General features: G+C 45.5%; 1 protein-coding gene across 14 annotated transcripts in view; it reads left to right on the forward strand.

The window, feature by feature from the left end:
• Positions 1–18,509, forward strand: part of CAMTA1 (calmodulin binding transcription activator 1) — a 323,207-nt gene that overhangs the window by 299,866 nt on the left and 4,832 nt on the right. For 12 of the 14 annotated variants that reach the window (XM_040588301.1, XM_040588306.1, XM_040588304.1 and 9 more), the window contains 6 exons: positions 344–531; positions 951–1,197; positions 1,651–1,722; positions 2,670–2,690; positions 5,890–6,083; positions 6,276–6,350. In XM_040588301.1, coding sequence (XP_040444235.1) covers positions 344–531; positions 951–1,197; positions 1,651–1,722; positions 2,670–2,690; positions 5,890–6,083; positions 6,276–6,350 — 797 coding nt within the window. Of the gene's footprint in view, positions 1–343; positions 532–950; positions 1,198–1,650; positions 1,723–2,669; positions 2,691–5,889; positions 6,084–6,275; positions 6,351–10,370; positions 10,402–14,680; positions 14,863–18,509 lie in introns of all 14 variants that reach the window. The other 2 variants (XM_040588315.1, XM_040588308.1) reach the window with 2 other exon arrangements.

An 18,509-nucleotide genomic window follows, 5' to 3' on the forward strand; every position in this document is an offset into this window, starting at 1 on the left:
GATCATTTTTCCTTTGGAAACAAGATAGTAGTGACCACTGTCAGTAGCGTGCAGCAAACGCCCAATGACATAAACCTTTCACCAGATCTCTTGGGCTCCCCATACACTCAACGAAAAAGAGGTCTGGGGAATATGAAACCCTGCAGTGCTTTGTCAGAAGAGACAGAAAAGCAAATGAGCTTTGGTTAATGAATTTGTCTCCCATGCTGAGACAAACAGCAGGATCCAGCTACCACAAGTTTAGGGAAAATGGGGCAGTCCGTCTAAAGCTGGGCGGTAGCATGCAAGCACGAGGCTCCTGATAGCAGGCAGCAAAAGTTTGTTCTCCTCTCCTCCTTCCCAGGTGAACATGATGACACTTGCAGAGCACATTATTGAAGCTACGCCTGACAGGATCAAGCGGGAGAATTTTGTGCCAATGGAGTCACCACTGGTGGAGAGGACGGACAGTGCTGCCATGAGCACCACGATGAGCTGGCTGGCCAGTTACCTTGCTGATGTCGATCATCTGCCGAGTGCTGCACAGATAAGGTCAGTAAGAGCTGTGAAGATGCTCTGGGTTTCTGAGTAGTCTGAATGCTGTGCAGCATGTACCGATTTCTTTAGGCTGCAGATGCTGTTTCTCAGTTGGACTCAAGGCTGGTGTTCTAAGCCCAGCCACACTCTCATGGTCAAAGGTATCGTTGCCAGCACAGCTACAGATTCATGGAAGAATGGGAGTGCATGCAGCAGGAGGGGAAAGTGGCCGCAGGGTCTGACTTTTCTTCCAGCGCCAAGTCTGTGCGGTGCACTACTACAGGCAGGCTCAGGAATCTGGGATGCTGTGTGGAGGGAGGGAGGGAGCTGAGCTTGGGTGCCTGTCTTGAACTCAGAAATGTTGTAGTCTTTATCTGTGATGCCAGCCCAGGTGCTTTGTGAGCCAATAATTCCTACTGTGATTGGTATTTCAGAAATCTGTATAGTGAACCCCTGACCCCTTCTTCGAACACCAGCTTGAGCCCTGCAGGCTCACCAATCAGTGAAATAGGTTTTGAGAAACCCAGCCTTCCCTCAGCAGCAGATTGGTCTGAATTTCTGAGTGCATCCACCAGCGAGAAGGTAGAAAATGAGTTTGCACAGTTAACTCTGTCTGATCATGAGCAGAGAGAACTCTATGAAGCTGCCAAACTCGTCCAGACAGTGTTCAGGAAATACAAGGTACGTGGCCAAAATGTCCAATGTCTTCCTTGTTAGGGGTGAAAGAGTAGTATAATTTCTTACAAACTAAAGTGTGGATAATACCCTCTCCCAGGACAAACATACCATTTCTCTCATAACCTTTTCAATGTTTCTAGCATTTCCTTGTTAAAGTTTACCCAGCAGCTGCCATACTGGAGAGAGCATGCTGTGCCATAGCATGCCTTCCATGCTGGAACAGCATTCATAAAACATATCCTCAAAATATACCCCAGCGGTTCTGGTTGGTTGCCTGCTTGGTGTAAAGATCAATTTTGAGGGTTGGTCCCTTACGTGAACTGACAGTAGAAACAAGAAGTGCCTAGACCTGAATCGGAGCAGGTCGCAGGTGCCCTGCAAGCTGCTGTGAGCCACTTATCATCTGTCTTGTGTTTGGTGTACTCTGACTACTTACTGCCTCTTCCTTCTGTGTAGGGTCGTCCTCTCCGGGAACAGCAAGAGGTGGCTGCCGCTGTTATTCAGCGTTGCTACCGAAAATACAAACAGGTAATCAAGGAAGTGAAATTTTATGCAGCACACGTAAGTGCCATGAACACAGCCCTTTGTAATGGGAATTATTATCCCACTGTTCCTCTTGTGTGCTTTTCAGCATGCAGTCATGAAATACCCTGCTCAGGCAAAATTGAAAAGGGAAGAAAATTCATGTCCTGAATCTTAATTTTGGAGGGAATCCTTGAGAGGATTTTGTTTGTGATGATACCTGCATTTTTGCTATGAGATAGAGGGCAATGATGTATTCCATATTGGCCTTTGTGCATGCTGTAGCCTGGTGAGACTATTCTCTGACTAGTTGCTTGCCAAATTTCATTGTGAAATTGAAGTTGGTTTTGCCGTTGATAAAGGCGAAGATGAAAAATAAGTTGTTTTATTTTGCACATACTAAACTTTTAAACTATGGGAAGTCACGTGTTTTAACTTGATGCGAGTTGTTCCAGGACTGAGACTGCTCTCCAGACTCTAGCTGGAGATGTGCTTTTAGGCTGAGTTCTCAACCCCAGAAAAAGAAGATACTCTTGCTTTTTCCTCGTTGGTTTTTGGTTGGGTTTTGTTGTGGGGACTAGAGCCCACATCCCTCTTTTCAGTATGCCCAGCTAGACTCCAGCTGTCTGATACCTGGCGGCGTGTTTACGTAAAGTGAAAGGCGAGATGCCTGTGCTCTTTTACAACCTTCAAAAACATTTATTTGGGAAGCCTTTCTAGTGTTAGGTGACTGCATCTTGATTCACATTCAACCTGTCACATGGCTGTTATTCTGGAGTGATGCTTCCTGTAATAGAGAAGCTTAATTCCTTTCAAAAACTGCTTGACAAACTGCTTTGTCTTGGATCCTGGAATCACTTCTTTTTGAAAGAAGATAGTTTGGGGTTTTTATTTTTTTCATTCTTTATTTGCAGAACTAACATTAACTGTGTATTTTTCTGTTTCTCCCTAAGCTTACTTGGATAGCCTTGAAGGTAATACAAATACAAACACTATTTTGGAAACAGTTCCCCGTGGGTCACTAACTTTCACGTTCAATATAAACCAGGAGAACCTGGCATTTAAAGAAATGTTTTAATAGTATCCTCTAATAAATACCTGTGGTTGAGAAGTCACTGACAAACCAAACCTTACGGGAGATATGTAGGGGCTGCTGTGCTACAACGTATCAACGTAGTAGTACAATTAAATACAAAAATGCAAAAAAAAAAAAAAAAAAAAAAAGGAAAAAGAAAAGTCTCCTCCCTCTACAGGTACTCATAAGCAGCGGTGGGCTAAGGTGTGGGGAAGGTTTGAAGCCAGTTTCCAGAGGACAAGCTTTCCCTTGTTGCTGTTACAGAACATTTATCCCACCGATGCAGCCAACATCCTCTGCATTCTGCCTACCAAAGTATTCTGAACATTCATCTTTGAAGTACCTGTGCCCTGAATTCCTAAGACCACCACCTGATGTACGTTGCCTCTCATGCTGGAGGCATGGCTGTTGATGCCGGTCTTAAATTGTTCACAGCCAATAATTTTCTACTGTAAAGATGGGTTTCCCAGCTGTGCCACATCTTGCTTTCATCAGATACTAGAGTCAGCTGAGCTTTTCTCAGAGCTGCCCAGGAGGCAAGGCATGCTCTTCCTGGAGAGAATGTGTCGTCAGGGTGATTTTCCATCCACAGCTTCCTCCTGCCACTGTGGTTGTGTATCGGTCAGAGTACTTGTTCTATCAGCACAAGCAAGCTGAGCTTTCTGGGGCCGCTGTACTAGCTGAGGCTCGGCACTTCGTGGAGGGTAGGGGGCTTCTCCGTTTACCCTCTTCCCAGCTGGAGGGGAAAAAGAGGAGGAGAGAGAGCAGCGAATCAGCTAAGTGGGTCTTAGAGTTGAATGTAAAGACACTGGGGGGTCTAGTCTATCCAGTGACTGCTGTTTTCCCTTTCACATGCCTTATTCCTCTGTTGCATTGCCGTATTGCTGAGATCAGCGCAGGTTTATGGCTAGATTTGAACAGTCATAGCTCACATCACGGTTTCATATTTGAACCCTTCTGTTCAGGGGTTTGTAACTCAGCCACAGAAGTCCCATCTGGGCGAAAAATTTGAAGGAAAACCATGACCAGCCCTGAGTGGACTTAAACTTAAAATAGCTAATTGAAAACCACAATCTGGTCCATTTAATTAAAAATGTTGAAAACAAAACAATGGAAATTAATAATGGCAAAATATAACTGCACCTAATGACTGCTTCAATTCCAAAAAGTGAAATTTGGTAAATGGTGGTCTGTGATGATACTGGAGGGTTTTTTGCTTTGGGGTGATGGGTGGGGGTGGGAGTGTTTGTTTGCTTTTCAGGGTTTTTTCCCCAGTAGACAGGAAACTCCATTGAGATGTGTTAGGCCATTACCCAGTACAGGGCACAGTGCTGCTGTTTCTGCATTTCATCTGTCTGATAAAGTGAGCAAAGTCATAGCTGATAAAATATCCAGGAACAAAGACACATAAGTTTTGAAAGTGTAAAAACTTTCAAAATAAGATCAATAAACACTGAAAACCTCTGCTGTAGTGTTAGTTCAGAGGTATGATACATCATCTATACATTATTCTACATCTCCGTCTTATAAAGGACTTTTAAAAATACGTATGAATGCATATGATTTCTGCTAAGCGGCCATCTACTTGTGTGCTTTAAAAGGAAAAGGATGTAGAATAAAGATTTTCTTTTTAAGCATTTGTGCCTGCTTTATTTGGAATCATGGGACTAGAAATAGTGAAGTGCTAGAGGGAATTTTGGATGTGTGTGACTGCTCATGCAAATGTGCAAGTTCAGTGGATGCTTGTTACAAACCTCTAACGAGATTTAGTTTTGCCTGTGACAGGCTCAGTATTAGACTTTCTTAATTAACTGTTGTGGGTTTGGGGGTTTGTTTGGTTCTGTTTTTTTTTAAATTAGAATTGTGTGTTATTCCATTTTAAATGCTTGGTTTTAAATAGATACACGAGCAATCAAAACTTTTGTAATATTGTGCTATGGCATAGAAACATGAAATGAGCTGTTTAAGAGTTAATTGTCCTAAGAAGGTATATCCATACACTTGTCACCAGCAAATTTAGTTCTTACTAAAGCAATTTGTTTAACAGATATTTTTAAATGAAGACACAAAAAATTGTATTCTGGTTTTAGTTAATTTGTTAGCGTTTTGGAGTGGTCACTTAATCTTATCTTATGCACTCACTGGTTTATCCTTACAATCACTTGGTTGGGCATATTTTGCTGCAGAGAAATAAGCAATCCTGAAGTTTGTAATGAAATTTCTATGTGCAAGGGAAACAGACAATTCCTCTAAGTGTAGTCAGGTGGGTTATCTCTAACACAGACCCACGGCAGTACAAATATGGAGCAGTGTAAAAACAGCTCAGGATCAGCTCCAGTTGATCCAAAGTTGTTCATAAGTACAGTACAGCTGGATCTGGTCATTGGCATGTGTATGTAGAGTCTGCTAGCTAGATATTAAAGAAATACTTAGAGGGCTGAAGCATCTCTCCTATGAGGACAGGCTGTGAGAGTTTGGGGTTGTTCAGCCTGGAGAAGAGAAGGATTCGGGGAGACCTTACAGCACCTGCCAGTGCCTAAAGGGGGTTATAAGAAAGATGGGGACAAAGTTTTTAGCAGGACCTGTTGCGATAGGCCAGGGGGTTTTAAATTAGAAGAGGGTAGATTTAGATTAGATGTAAGGAAGAAATTTTTTAGAATGAGGGTGGTGAGACACTGGCACAGGTTGCTCAGAGAGGTGGTAGATGCCCAGTTCCTGGAAACATTCAAGGTCAGGCTGGACGGGGCTCTGAGCAACCTGAGCTTGCTGAAGATGTCCGTGCTTATGGTGGGGGAGGACTAGATGACCTTTAAAAGGTCCCTTCCAACCCAAACCACTCTATGATTCTACAAATCCCCTCAGACTGTTCCACAGGCAGCAAAACAGGTAGTTGCTTTCTTGATGCCAACTGGGTTCTGCAGCTGGTCTCACAGTTGTTGCAGTTTGCTGTCACCCTTCTCTCATGCAGTTCCCAATCAGTGAGTAGATACTCATTTGCTTCTCATCACGTCTTAGTGGCACAAGTGTCTTTCGCTGTAGGAACCTGTTTCTTGCTGGTTTTATTGGACCGCCTCAGCTTCTCTTTGTTTCTCTTCTAGTATGCACTTTATAAAAAGATGACGCAAGCTGCCATTCTCATCCAGAGCAAATTCCGAAGTTACTATGAGCAGAAAAAATTCCAGCAGAGCCGACGAGCCGCGATGCTGATCCAGCAGTACTATCGCAGCTACAAAGAATGTGGGAAGAGGAGGCAAAACCGTCGGGCAGCCACCATTGTACAACAGAAACTCAGGTGAGCTGGTGGGATGTCAGATTCTACCAGGAATCTTCATATATTGTTTTTACAGTCACCAGGGCTGTGCTGTAATTTACAGACAAAGGCCAGTGGGAAAAGACCAGTGTTTCGTAGGATAATAATTCTTGCATTTAGTATTATTCTCCCCAGTTTTGCCTACACCTCAGTGTTGGGGTTTTTTGTGTTTAGAAGCAGTCTGCTTACCAAGAAGCAGGATCAAGCTGCTCGCAAGATTATGCGGTTTTTACGACGCTGCCGCCACAGGTATGACACTATCTTTTGGTATCTGCCCTTCATTAGAGCAATGCAACAGTATTCAAGTGTGTCAGCAATGAGTGCAATATAAAGGATCTTAGAATCAGCTCACTACAGATCTTTTAATCAAACAACGAAGCCCAGCTGCTTCCAGGATACACTGACAAAAATGAAATCTCTAACTTAGGACTGTTACTGAAAGAGAATCACATTCAGCTTCATTGCTGATATGGTAAAGCAGCCCAGGTTGTGTTGGGCAAACACAGAATAAGGAAACTTTGAGCAAAGCAAGGCACATGACTACAAAAGTTGGACTTGAAGTCTGGAAAAAAACTTAATGAATCATAGCTACAGCTTGTAAGTGCTGCACAAAGCATTCGTGGTATGTGGGAATGTGTAAAATGTGACAGCATCTGGTGTACGCTGGAAATGCCTTTAGTTTGGTCACAGGACCATTTGGTAAACTCTCATCAAATACGGGTTTTTTAATGTAGATGAGTGGAATGTGCCAGCAGAGCAGTAGACAAGTTAGTTCACATCAGCCGCTCCACACATGTCAGTAAGCTGGGAGTACAGACACAGACATGAAGATGAATTGTTCCCTGCCAGCGTGGGAACCTGCGCAGGCTTGCCGCAGTGCTTACGTGTGGCAGCGGGCGCTACCGTACCAGCACTCTGCTACACGCAGGGCACTGGTTTTGATTTTCATTTAAAAGGGTCCCATATATGAGCAGGTTGCAAACTGGAACTTTGCCTAGACAAAAGTGAATTCAGATGTTTCTGGCTCTGCTCCCTCCATTCTCACCACACATGCATTTCATCCACTCAGGAGCTGGTCAAACCTGATGCATTTTGAAGCATGTCTAGTTCAGCCCAGTGATGTTTGAACAAGGAGAGCTCTGAGAGGCAGAGGCACGTGATAAATTTTATTTTAGAAATAGACTCAGTCCTTTTTGTAGGATTTCGAAGCTGCAGTTTGCAGGAGGTCAGTGTGGCTCATGTTGTGGAGGGGCATCTTACCTGCAGGTTCAATGGGGAATAACACATGTGGACGAGAAAGAGGGCTTTATAGTTTCCAGGCCAATTCCAAATGCACTTGAAACAGCCACAGTTGTTCGTGAAGAAGCACAAGTGGCTTCTTGCTCTGGGCGGGGCATGTGAAGAGGAGGTTGGTTTCATGGTGTTTGTCGGGCAGTCCCTGGGGAAGCCACGTGCCCGTTTACATCCCTGGAGGCTTTGGGTCAGCCTGCCCACGGCTCTTAACAGCTGACTCTCACGAGCCCAGAGAATATCTCACGACTAGCTGTATCCCTGGGTTTCCCATCAGTGTCTAGGATGTGCCATGCGCTTCAGCCATGCTCAGTTAAGTCTCCAGCTGTCAGGACTCTCCAGGGCTTAAACTGCCTGTGATTCCAGCAGTTTTCCTTGCTTTCAGTTCATTGCCTTCCTCTTTCTCAGCATCTCCTGTTTCCTTTGCAGAGTGAGATCCTACTCATTTGCATCGCTGAGGTTTGCAGGCAGGACCCTTCCCTTTCCTTCATCAGTCTTCTCTCTTTTCAGCAGCACGGTCAGTGCTGCGCATCTCTGGGAGATCAGGTCTTGGGTGTTTATAGACAAGAAATAAAAACAAAGAAGCAGGGCAGGGGGGATCCATTGTCAGTAGCTTCTCTCTGGCTTGTCACACTGTGCAGTACTTGACTTTCTGCAACAGTGCAGTCCTGTCTGCGTCCATAGGCACTTTGTTAGCGGTTGTGGTTACTTGGGAATTCGTCCATAGTCGTGCTGCACATGCACCGGGATACCGGGGGGAAGATGAGGGAATTGCTTCCTTCTCATCTGCTCTTCTTCAAGCTTTCTGAATTTTCTGTGTCTTAATAATTACGTTTATTCCTCACTGCTTGACTTTCCTTGCTTACCTCTTTCTAAGGATAGAGTAATAAAACATACATGTTAAGTAAGTTTAAATCTACCTTTGTATAAGCCTCCTAATTATGTCCATTCAGTCTACTGTGCGTCCTGTGCAATGCTGACATGGGATACAGGTGATGATGTACTTAGGCTAACAGTCCCACACACTGTTTCAGGAGTACTGCTTGTTGGAATCTCATCATGGAATCCTCTTGAAATACTCAAAATTAGCACACTGCTGCTATAAACAAGCAAATAAGGCGGCCCCAGGCTCCGTAAAGAAACACTTCAGCCATCCAAGCTCCTGAACATCCAGAAGCAAGCCATAACAACTAGCATCTAACATTATTTAATGCTTTGTGGCATAAAATGGTATGATGGAGCCACTTATTAAACCACACAGTGCCTCGTCAGTACAAGGGATAGAAATGAAGATATTTTTAGAAAATCTGAGGGAGTGAGGAAAAAAGAGCATGCACAGGAACATCAAAGAAACACAGGATGTTGTAGCAGATTTCTGTCAGCTGATAGACAGAGATGGGGAGGAGGGTGTAAAAGCCACTTGCAGTCTGTTGTAAGGATAGTGAGTTAAGTGAAAAGGCAGTAAATTCTTAAAGTTCAGAAATTCAGCCTTAAGTGATAGAACTGTTTAACCTGGGGTTTTGTTCACAAGCAGGTTCTGTTGCTGGGCCAATAAATGCCTCTTAGTAAGAGCTTATTCTGTAGCCTTTAGGCACAATTTACTCAGGCTTTCCTCTGGCAACCCTCTAGCTGGTTGTGTTTTTTCCTACTTTAAATTAGTCTATTTTAAGCCAATTATGAGAACTCTTTCTCTGCTAGCATTCAGAACCACTTAAATGGTCGTCTTGCCCTGTTTTGCTTATTAGCTTTTTGGCACAAAGGTTTGGTAGTGCAAACATGATTCCTGTCCGGTTGAGGATCTAGGGTGCATAGGCATGTTGGTCTTGTGTTTTCGGACCCCCTGAACTTAGGCTTGTTGCCTGCTCAGATGGTTTTTCAGATGTTTTAAGAGTTAATGAGCAAGGTTCTGCAGTTGGAGCTCTCTCAGCAATGGATGTGTAGACGTTGATGAAAATCGGAAAAGAAATGGGAAGTTCCAGTTGAATGTATTCTTAGAGAAGATACTGGAGCTCTGGTAGCTGGATATTATCAGGTGTCATGGAAACAAAAGTGGTCATTCATCAGCAGCAGTCATTCCGATGGTCAGACATGTATCGCTTCCTTTTGACTTTGGAAAAAAAAAACCACAAACTTATTTATCCATCTATTGTCATGTTATCAAAAATCTGGTGAAAAACATGCATCAGCCATAACATGGTATCAACATGACTTGTCACAGAAGTGTTGTTTGTTCAGAATGAGAAACAGAAACTTCCTGGCCTCCCAGGAGAGCTTTGCCCATCTTCCTGTGGTGCCTGGACCTGTTGGCTGGCGATTGGCTAACTGTCAACCACAACTTGCCGTTACACCCACGGGGAGCTGAGCTGCCTCCTGGCACACTGTCCTGTATGAGGCAGGATCAAGGGTTTGCAATTTAATGGTTTTGGAAAGGCTCCACCTGCTTAGTGACCCCCAGATACAGCACATCTAGAGCTGCAAGGAAGTCCAGGAGCTCTGAAGTGGGTTTGGGTTTCAGAGCTGAATCCGTATATGGTCCGTACAGTCAGCTTTCACTGGGAAGGCAACCTCCTGTTTCCTGTTTTCTCTGATTCTTAGGAAAATGTTATTCTTCTGAGAGGTATTGACACCATTGCTAGGCTGCAATTATGATCTGCAGTGGTTTTTACGGAGTAGCATTTGCAATGAGGTAAAGACAGACAATGGCTGCAAGGGGAAGCAGGATGCAGCTAGAAATGCCACGGGGATGACAGTGTGGGGTTCGTTTTACTTGCTTGTTACTTCCTGCCCTAAAACACCTAAGCACAGGACTGCTCTTCCCTGGTAAGGAGGAGGAGTCCCGTAGGCAGGAGTGGGAAGGGTTCTTTCTCTCCAGGCAAGCAGAAGTGTTGTCTCCTCCTCCCTGAAGTGAAGCTCTTGGTAAGGTACGGTTATTGCCATGTGTGTGCTAATAGCTCTTTGGTATTGTTTTGCAATCTGAAGCCCACTGGTGGACCATAGGCTGTACAAAAGGGTGAGTGTAGCTGCCTGCTAGCCAGTTCCTCTCTTCCATTTTAAATATTTTTGCTTTCTGCTTGCTTGCATGGGGCTGCAGCCGAGATATGCCAGTAAGTTTCACCTCCATTAATTATATAAAACAGAATCCTGTATAAACTAACCCTACTGCAATGACTAACACTGCTGCTTTTATAACAGGACAGAGCTCTGCAGTAGATGTTACCAATGCATGAATGTGTGAAAAAGGACATGTATATTCATCATGGGCATGCTTAGGTGGCGTTGGCGGTGGGATATTTTTTTGGTATCCAAAATGGCTGTTAGTAGATTTTGGAGCTTGATGGGGTCTGCGCACACACACGCTCAATGAGTAACGATGTCCTTTGTCATGGGACTGTGACAGCATTCAGGCTAGATCGTAGGAAGCTGCAGAACGGATGCAGCCTACTCTAGATGGGTATTTGTTTCTGCCTGAGCCAGAGAGAAGCAGAAGAGCTCTTCACACTTGCTTTTTACTCCCTGAGGTGGTTAAGCACCAATGCTTACCTTCCAGAAGCTGGTCTTTGGTAAGTTACACGTCTGGTTACCTTACTAGAGCCAGCTTTTTGACAACTGCTTCTCTCAGCTGTTAACCTGTGTAGTGGGAAGGAAAACAAAACACCTGAAATGAAGATGCTGTAACTGTGTTGGAGCAAATGCCAGGTGAGCCTCTGTCGGGAGCCTTGTTCTTGGCACGAAAAGAGTCCGCTTGCCTTGTGCTCAGTCACAGCAGCAGGCTGGGCTGTCCTCCGCCAGCAGTGTGGGAATATGCCAAAGCATTCCCATGGCGGGTCACGATCCCTGTATGAGCGGGGAAGGCTGCAGCTTTCGAGGCACGTGCCCAGGTCACCAGCAGGACTGCTGAGTACCGTCTTGCATTTGAGAGGTGGTAGGACAGCAGGGTTTTTGTCAGACGCTGCAGATGGAAATAACACCACTCGTGTGCTTATTCCTGCTGTTTCAGCAAGGGAGGAGAGGCAGAGGGACAGAGGGAGGGATGACCTGGACTCCTACTTCCACATAACATTCAGAAAAGAAAACAGACTTGTTCATTGTGGGGTTTTACTGGCTTTGAATTGCAGAGATTGTTTTTATGGCTCGGGACTGAGAGTATGAACAGGGTTTAAGCATGCTGGAGGCATCATTATTTGTTTAACTATTGAGTCTAACAGAGGAGGAATGGTGACTTCTAATGTCGCTTCTTTCCAATAGTGACATTTCTTTCCAAACTGACTCTTGTGCTGCCATGTTTTGTTGCATATCCTCAGTTTTTCCCAAGTAACAATTCTGGTTCTTCACTAATGATCAAGGAAGTAAGAATTGGATGAAATGGGGGAAATGGCCCGGATGCACCTTAACTCTTTAAGTGCTGCTTCCATGGATCTTGCTCTGATGAAAAGACACATTACTCCTGATTACAAAGACACCAGTGCTGTGAATTTGCTAGCTGGAAAACCTTAGCTCCAGGTCTTAGCACGTATGGTAATGTGCTTTACAACGAACACAGGTTAATTTAGGAACAGTGTTAAAATAGCTTGTATTTTCTTAATGGTGGGACTGACTGAGTGACTTGTTTTTTACTAACCTGATGCTTTGTGTGTAACTAGGGCTGGTAATTTTTGGTCTGCAGTTGGGTGTCTGGTTTCAGAAGCTTCTTGCAGAAAAAAATGTAATCTGTTTCTGAAAAATAAAATTTCCTGTAAGTAACTTTAAAAAAACCCCACCTCATTCTGATAAATTTTCCTTTCTCTGTTGTAAGGGCGTAAGTAAGTGCCTACTTTTATGTGAAAAAACATTAGCACGTTTAATCATCTTTAATCTTGGGGTCAGTTACCGTATCCATGGGACGATAATGAATGCTGCAGGGAAATTATTTTCTTTAGCAGGCGGTAGAGCAGTGTGCTGCAGGGCTAGCTGCCTGGGGCTGGTTCAGCCACACAGTAACTGGGGTCTCCCAGTCTTTCTTGGTTTTGTCTGGCTAGCCATGGACCACAGTGTGTGAGGAAAGGGAGTTGTGTGCATGTTGGCAGCTAGATGCTGGTATGCTCCAAATACGTTCCTGCCTCCAGCTACTCCTAATGTTGCAGTTTTGGTGCTCTTTGCAGTCTTCCTTCTCTCCAGAGAATTCCTGCTTAGCTGATTTGGCTGGCTGCGCGGAGGCACGCTGGCACAGTTCCTGCTGTGCCCTGCTCTGGGGCATCTCCGCCTGCCCCGGTGGCCACAGGCTTGGCTGCCAGCAGGACACCCTGCTCCCTGTGCTCCGCACCCCAGGGAACGGCGCAGGCTGCAGCCTCTGCTGCGTGTGCCACTGGCTGCACCGCGTGTAACCTTTGCATGCCGGGCAGGAGGGGATGTGTTTTTTAGACCTTTGTCCTACAAGTAGGAAAAATAATATAAACTCAAAATGTACCCAGCAAAGTGGGCTGGACATACTCAAAACTGAAAAGAGTGTGCCACCCGTGACTTGAATGTAGGAGAGTAAAGCAGTTGTGCTGTTGTGCCTTTCCATTCAAGGCTGGGATTCCTCCTAAGAGAGAGATGCACGCTGCAGTCTCCAGGTACGCTAAAACAGACTTGAGTTGCATGGTCAGTGCATGGTAGAGGGGACTGTAAAGAGGAGGGAGCAGAGGGTCCAGGCCTGCAGCTAGTGCACGGACCCCTGGGCTCCAGCAAGGTGGGGGAAGCCAGCCCTGAGGGCACGCGCTGTAGGTACCATGTGGTGGTTCTGCTCCAGGTGCAGCTGACGTCAGTGTTGGAGGAGCATTAGTTAGTGCGCTTCAAGGCTTTGTGTATGTAACCGTGTATGAGAAATTAGCAGGAGGCAGATTCTGGAAGTTTAGTAGCATTTGCAGGTTTTGCCTTGAATGGTAAGTGGTGTGGGATCGATTGGGAAATCAGGGAGTTCTCTGGAAAAAGTAAGCTGTGAGCTATCACAAAATGTGTTAGCTGCTGTTCTGCCAAAATAAGTCTGTTACAGCAAACGATTCTTTGCTGCTTTGCATTCTGATAGCAACCTATGTGCATACGCTGCTGGCGTGCATGCACATAAGGAAAGTATTTCTGGGCCTTCTGATGTGCACAAGCTGACATGTCCATATGTGCTGCAGGAATGCATGCAAGCATATGTCTGTCTGTAATATACAAATCTGATGTGTTCTGTACCCTGACACCATGCTCTTGTAGTCTGCGCGCGCAGAGAAATGATCACAGCACTCGCTTCCATGTTTCAGTTTGAAAACCTCTTTTCAAATTGATTTCATTAATTTTTCCGGATTTATTTGGGCTACGTTACACCAGGATCAGTAAGGAGGGAGAGGTGGGAGATTTTATTGGCCAACTCATGTGAGACAAAACTGTGGGAGAAATGAAAAGACTCTCGGGGGGCAGCAGGGGGGGACCAAACTATATCAAGTTACTGTTGCCCTGAAGTAATAGTTTTCCTCTCAGGGGAATGCACTCCAGCGGACAGATTTTGCTAATCACAGTGCCTGCTACACTGCTCTTTCCCTGCTCAACAGTTACGGCATCCGCTGTAGCCTCCTGTGAAGGAGAGCCTTGCTCAAGGTCCAGGTCCAGGGCACAAACAGAAACACACGGCCGCTGAGCTGCCACCCTCTGCCGTGCTCTCGGTAGGCAGGTGATCTGGAGCAGGGCGAGGAGTGAGTCTTCTCCTGAGTCCTTAGGCTAGCCGACCGCTTCCTGCCTGCGGCGAAACTTCGGTCCTCTCTGGGGCAGAACAAGTGCGCTTGTTTCCTCCGATCATGAGTAATGAAGGATGTATTCTTTTCACGGCATCTTTCATTTAAAAATAGATCCCCTTGCCCCCACCGCATTTTCTTACGGTTTGGTTAAATGCTGCTCTCTGGTTTGGGGAGTGTGCATGTAACAGCTGAAGTCAGTTTCTCTGGTAAGTACAACTTTATTTCATACCTGAATAAACAACATCTACTATATTCTGGTTTTGTCTGCATACCCTTTTCTCTCTTGGCATTTCAGCAACAAACCCTTCCTACTCCTGTGCACACTTGTGGGTTTTGTGGTTTTTTAATATGTGCTATGCAGCAGCTGTTGCATTTAAGTACCTGGTTTCTTGCATCTCTTAGGAAGATGGAGAATGGGGGGAAATTTTACGGGCTTGAAAAGTCCCATTGGTTCGAGTTCAGGATGATGTGAGAAAATGTCATATAGGGGTGTGCGTCACTGTACCTGCAACAACAGTTGTCAAAGTAATTTCTGTTTTCATTTACCTCTTGCAGGGGCTGAATGTATTTGGAGCTCAAACGGGTGTGTTAAATCGCAGACCGCATGCTCTGGGGTGTCATTCTTATTGGGCCTTTCTGTCTTTTTTGTTTTGCTGCCCAAATGAGATATCTGGAAAAAGGCAAGAGCTCCCTTTTCTTAAATGTCCCACAGGCCATTTCAGCTCTCAGAGCAACAGGTAACTCGCCAGACGGCCTCCTCTGGCTCCTGCACCCTGTCCTTTATACTGATCTTCTGCATTCAGATTCATTAAACATTTCCCTGGCTGGGCATTACGGAGTAAATTTGATGAAGCAGCTTTGTGTTACGCTTACCCATGAAGCCATCGTTGCTGTAACTTTTCCGAAGTAGGCCTGGTTCATTTGCTGACACCCCATACGGACCGGGGAGGGCACGTGGGAGAGGAGCTGCTGTGCTCGCTTCTGGGGCTGTCGCTTTCCACATTGCTTCAGCACGTAACAACGCAAGCTCCTGTATGGCGCCCAGGCAGGGGACACTGTTCGAAGGGCAGAAGCTTTGTCTGGCTGGAGTGATCTGGGAGCCGAGACATAGCTCCTGAGGTCAGGATTCGAAGCTCGTAGTTGAAATAATCTTCTTTTCCCTTTCTGTGTGTCAGTACCACGGCTGTGATTCCGACACCTTCAGTAATCATCCCTATTGCACGTGCTTTTTCCGTCCATCCGCTCTTCAGCAATTGCTGAGGGAATGACTTTGTACCCTAGAGGCACTCACTGTCTGGAGGGAATGTTATCTGAGGAGGGCTTTTTTCGAAGGCTTCATCAGTGAAAAACTAAACGTACAGTCCTTGCGATTTTGTGCATGGTTTCAGTAGCTGCTGAACTAGGATGGTACTTCTTGGGTTGAGTCTTGCAACAGCCGGAGCCCGCTGCCCTCTCTGGTGCACTCTGGCATACAGCCCTGTGTCACTTGAATTGTCCTCACCTCCATCCAGTCCCCGTGCCGCTGGAGGCACTTCCAGAACTGATCCAAACCAGCACACCGGTGCCTGTAGACCTCTGGAAAGGTCTGCGTGCCATCCATCAGCATGTGGCCTGCTGGTATTACTTGCTCTCAGCCCTCTTGTTTTTTCTGTCATTTAAAAAAAATTAGAAAGTCACTGTAAGTCTGCCAACCTGGATTGAAACATCTTCTCCAAGAACATCCTTTCTGCTGTACTATTCTATAAATTCCAGTAGCGTTCTTTTTCTTAGAGCAGTTTATTAATGGTTGTAACTGCAAATACCACACTTTGGCCCTCTTCCCCTGCCCAAATTTACGAGTGGAGAAATAGAAGGCGATCTTTGGTTCCTAGCATGAAGGCAGTGCCGTACTGTACACTTACAAACTCTTCTAGCAGCGCTTACTCGGTGGATTTCTATTTTCAAGTCCCTAATTCATACAAAATTCTTCCCTGGTCAAACTGTATTTTTAAGCGCATTTTAAAATGTAGAGGGTTTATTACACCAAACATTAATGAAGAGGAAATACCAGCCCCCCCACTCCGGTTGACACTTTGTATTGTTGTAACAAAATCAAAGCAGGGTACCACCGAGTAAGGAACTTACTTGAAAAGAAATGTTAAATGAGGACTACAAGGACTTTTAAGACACAGGGAGGGCTGCACTACAGAGTATCCAATAAAGAATTAATTGGTTGAAAGCAGTTAGTTTTAGGTTCTCTTGATGAAGCAATTCAGAGACTTGTTTAAGAACAGTTATTTTAAAGGATAAAATAAACGGATGACGTTGGTCTGCTATCTAGCTTGATGCATACAGTGGTCCTGGCACTTTGTGTTTAGCCCTGCTTTGGGGAAGGAGGGCGTCTGCAGCACTGCTTTGGTGCTCCCCAGGTGTCGGTCTGGCTGTGCATTCGTCAGTGACTCATTAGCAGTTAGAGGGGCTTCAGACCCGCTCCGGCCGTGCTGCGCCGCAGATCCCCCAGCCGAGCGAGGCTGCCTTGAGCCAGCTGCCAGGAGAGGGAAGAGCAACTTCTCTGGCCTCCCACGCCACCTCTTCTGTGCACGGGGGGGAGGTCAGCGCAGGTCTCCTTACCTGCCAGGCAGCATATTCCCCACAGGCAGGCCTTGTGGTACCTACTGCACTCCTGGTTTGCAGGTAGCATGCACAACTATGTACGTGGACCACAGAGGTTAGTTTAATAAAAAAAAAATGTGGTAGCTTAATAAATTTGGATGGTCATCACCTTGAAGCTTAAGTTTGTAAATGCAGCGTTTGTTTTAAGCCATTACATACTAAACAGCATCTCTCTGTAATGTACCTGTGACAAATTCCCAAGCCTGTAACTTTGCCGTAGGGAAATTCTGTACTGTATGTGCTTGTGTTTTTAAGCAGTAATTATCATTGCACCTGCAACATTTTTAGAAGCCTGAAAGGCTGTAAACCAACATAAAGCAAAAAACTTGATCAAGGGAAGTGTTGCGTATTTCTGAATAGGATCTGTACTCATGCAAATATTGAGTGCTGTAGTAATTAACGTCCTTTGGCATGTGTGTTGCAGTTAAACTGATTCAAGAGGTCTGCACCAGTACAGATAATTGCATGCCGTAGGTTGAAGTTTGCAGCGAAGCATGTCTTGCATTCTTCCAGCAAAAGTGCTTTGTTAGTGTAGCTCTTGCATGTTGAAGTGCTAAACTAAGGTGTAGCATGTCTCAGTGAAAGAGCCACTGGCTTATCTAATGTGCATGTTCTCAGTAAGAGATCGATAATAACAGGTTAATTTTACATTACAGTACTGAAGTGCAACAGAAAACACTTGGAAGTTGCACTGCAAATCATGTATTAATTGACGGTATCTTGAACGTAGTTAATCTAAGCCTTAAAAATTACCTAGTGCGCAAAGGCACACCACATTTTTCTAGCAGAGCAGGGGTCTAGGCTGACCTTCTGCTTCAAAGTGGTGCAGTAATAAAAGTATTAGTAATAATGAAAAGGGAGAAGCTGCTTTTCTGCTGCAAGAAAGGAAGGAAACCCAGATACGCTGAAGATGGTCAGTTTGTCATTTGTGAGCATTTTCAGTTCACCGTACCAGTCCTCCTGCGTTTCCTTTAGTAAAAAGCTGGTCTGGGTGTTCCCAGCAGGTAGCACTGTAGGATGTCGTCACCCGCTGCGGGTGAGCCTGGCCTTGCCACTGCCTTCTGTGTGGTGCTGCGGCCCCCGCACCCCGATGGCAGCAGGGCCCTTTAGACACCAGCTTGCAGGGAGCCAGGATTTCCCTGTAGGAAATGCCTCTGTGACGTTGTAGCAGGCGTTTAGGCTCAGCGCAGCTACCCAGGTGGGAATTTGGAGCTAGCGGTGCTGCTGGCTGCCTTGCCTTCTCAGCCTGGGGGTCAGAGCGCTGCTTGGCATCTGGGGAGCTGTACAGGGGCAGCCCTCCGCCAGCCTCGGATTGCGGAGGAGTGCCGTGGCCCCTTGGATGTAGGTCTCCCAGGCTCTGGAAACGGCACGTGCACTTGGGCTAGCAGAGCCCTCTGTCTTTTCCGTGCATAATATTCCCAAACAGTTTGGTGTAATTAAGGTAATTAGCAAAGGCCTGACCTGTGTATCAGTTAGTGTGATTTACTACTCATTGACTCCCGTTTCCCCCAGTTCCACAAATAAAGAGAAGAACACCTCTGAGTGCTAGAGCTTTGAGTCTGCTAAAACAGTTAGGGGCAGCCACCTCCCTTTTGACTGCGATTCTTAGTATGTGCAGAAAAATGAGTAAGTAGAACAGTGGAATGGAGGTGTATTTATAGAGGTCAGTTTACAGCCTTCATCATGTCCTTACGTAGCAGGCTCATGCAAGAGCCAAAAGCAGATGTGTGAG

The sequence above is a fragment of the Falco naumanni genome, chromosome 3 (assembly GCF_017639655.2).
Source record: "Falco naumanni isolate bFalNau1 chromosome 3, bFalNau1.pat, whole genome shotgun sequence".
NCBI classification, from domain to species: domain Eukaryota; kingdom Metazoa; phylum Chordata; class Aves; order Falconiformes; family Falconidae; genus Falco; species Falco naumanni.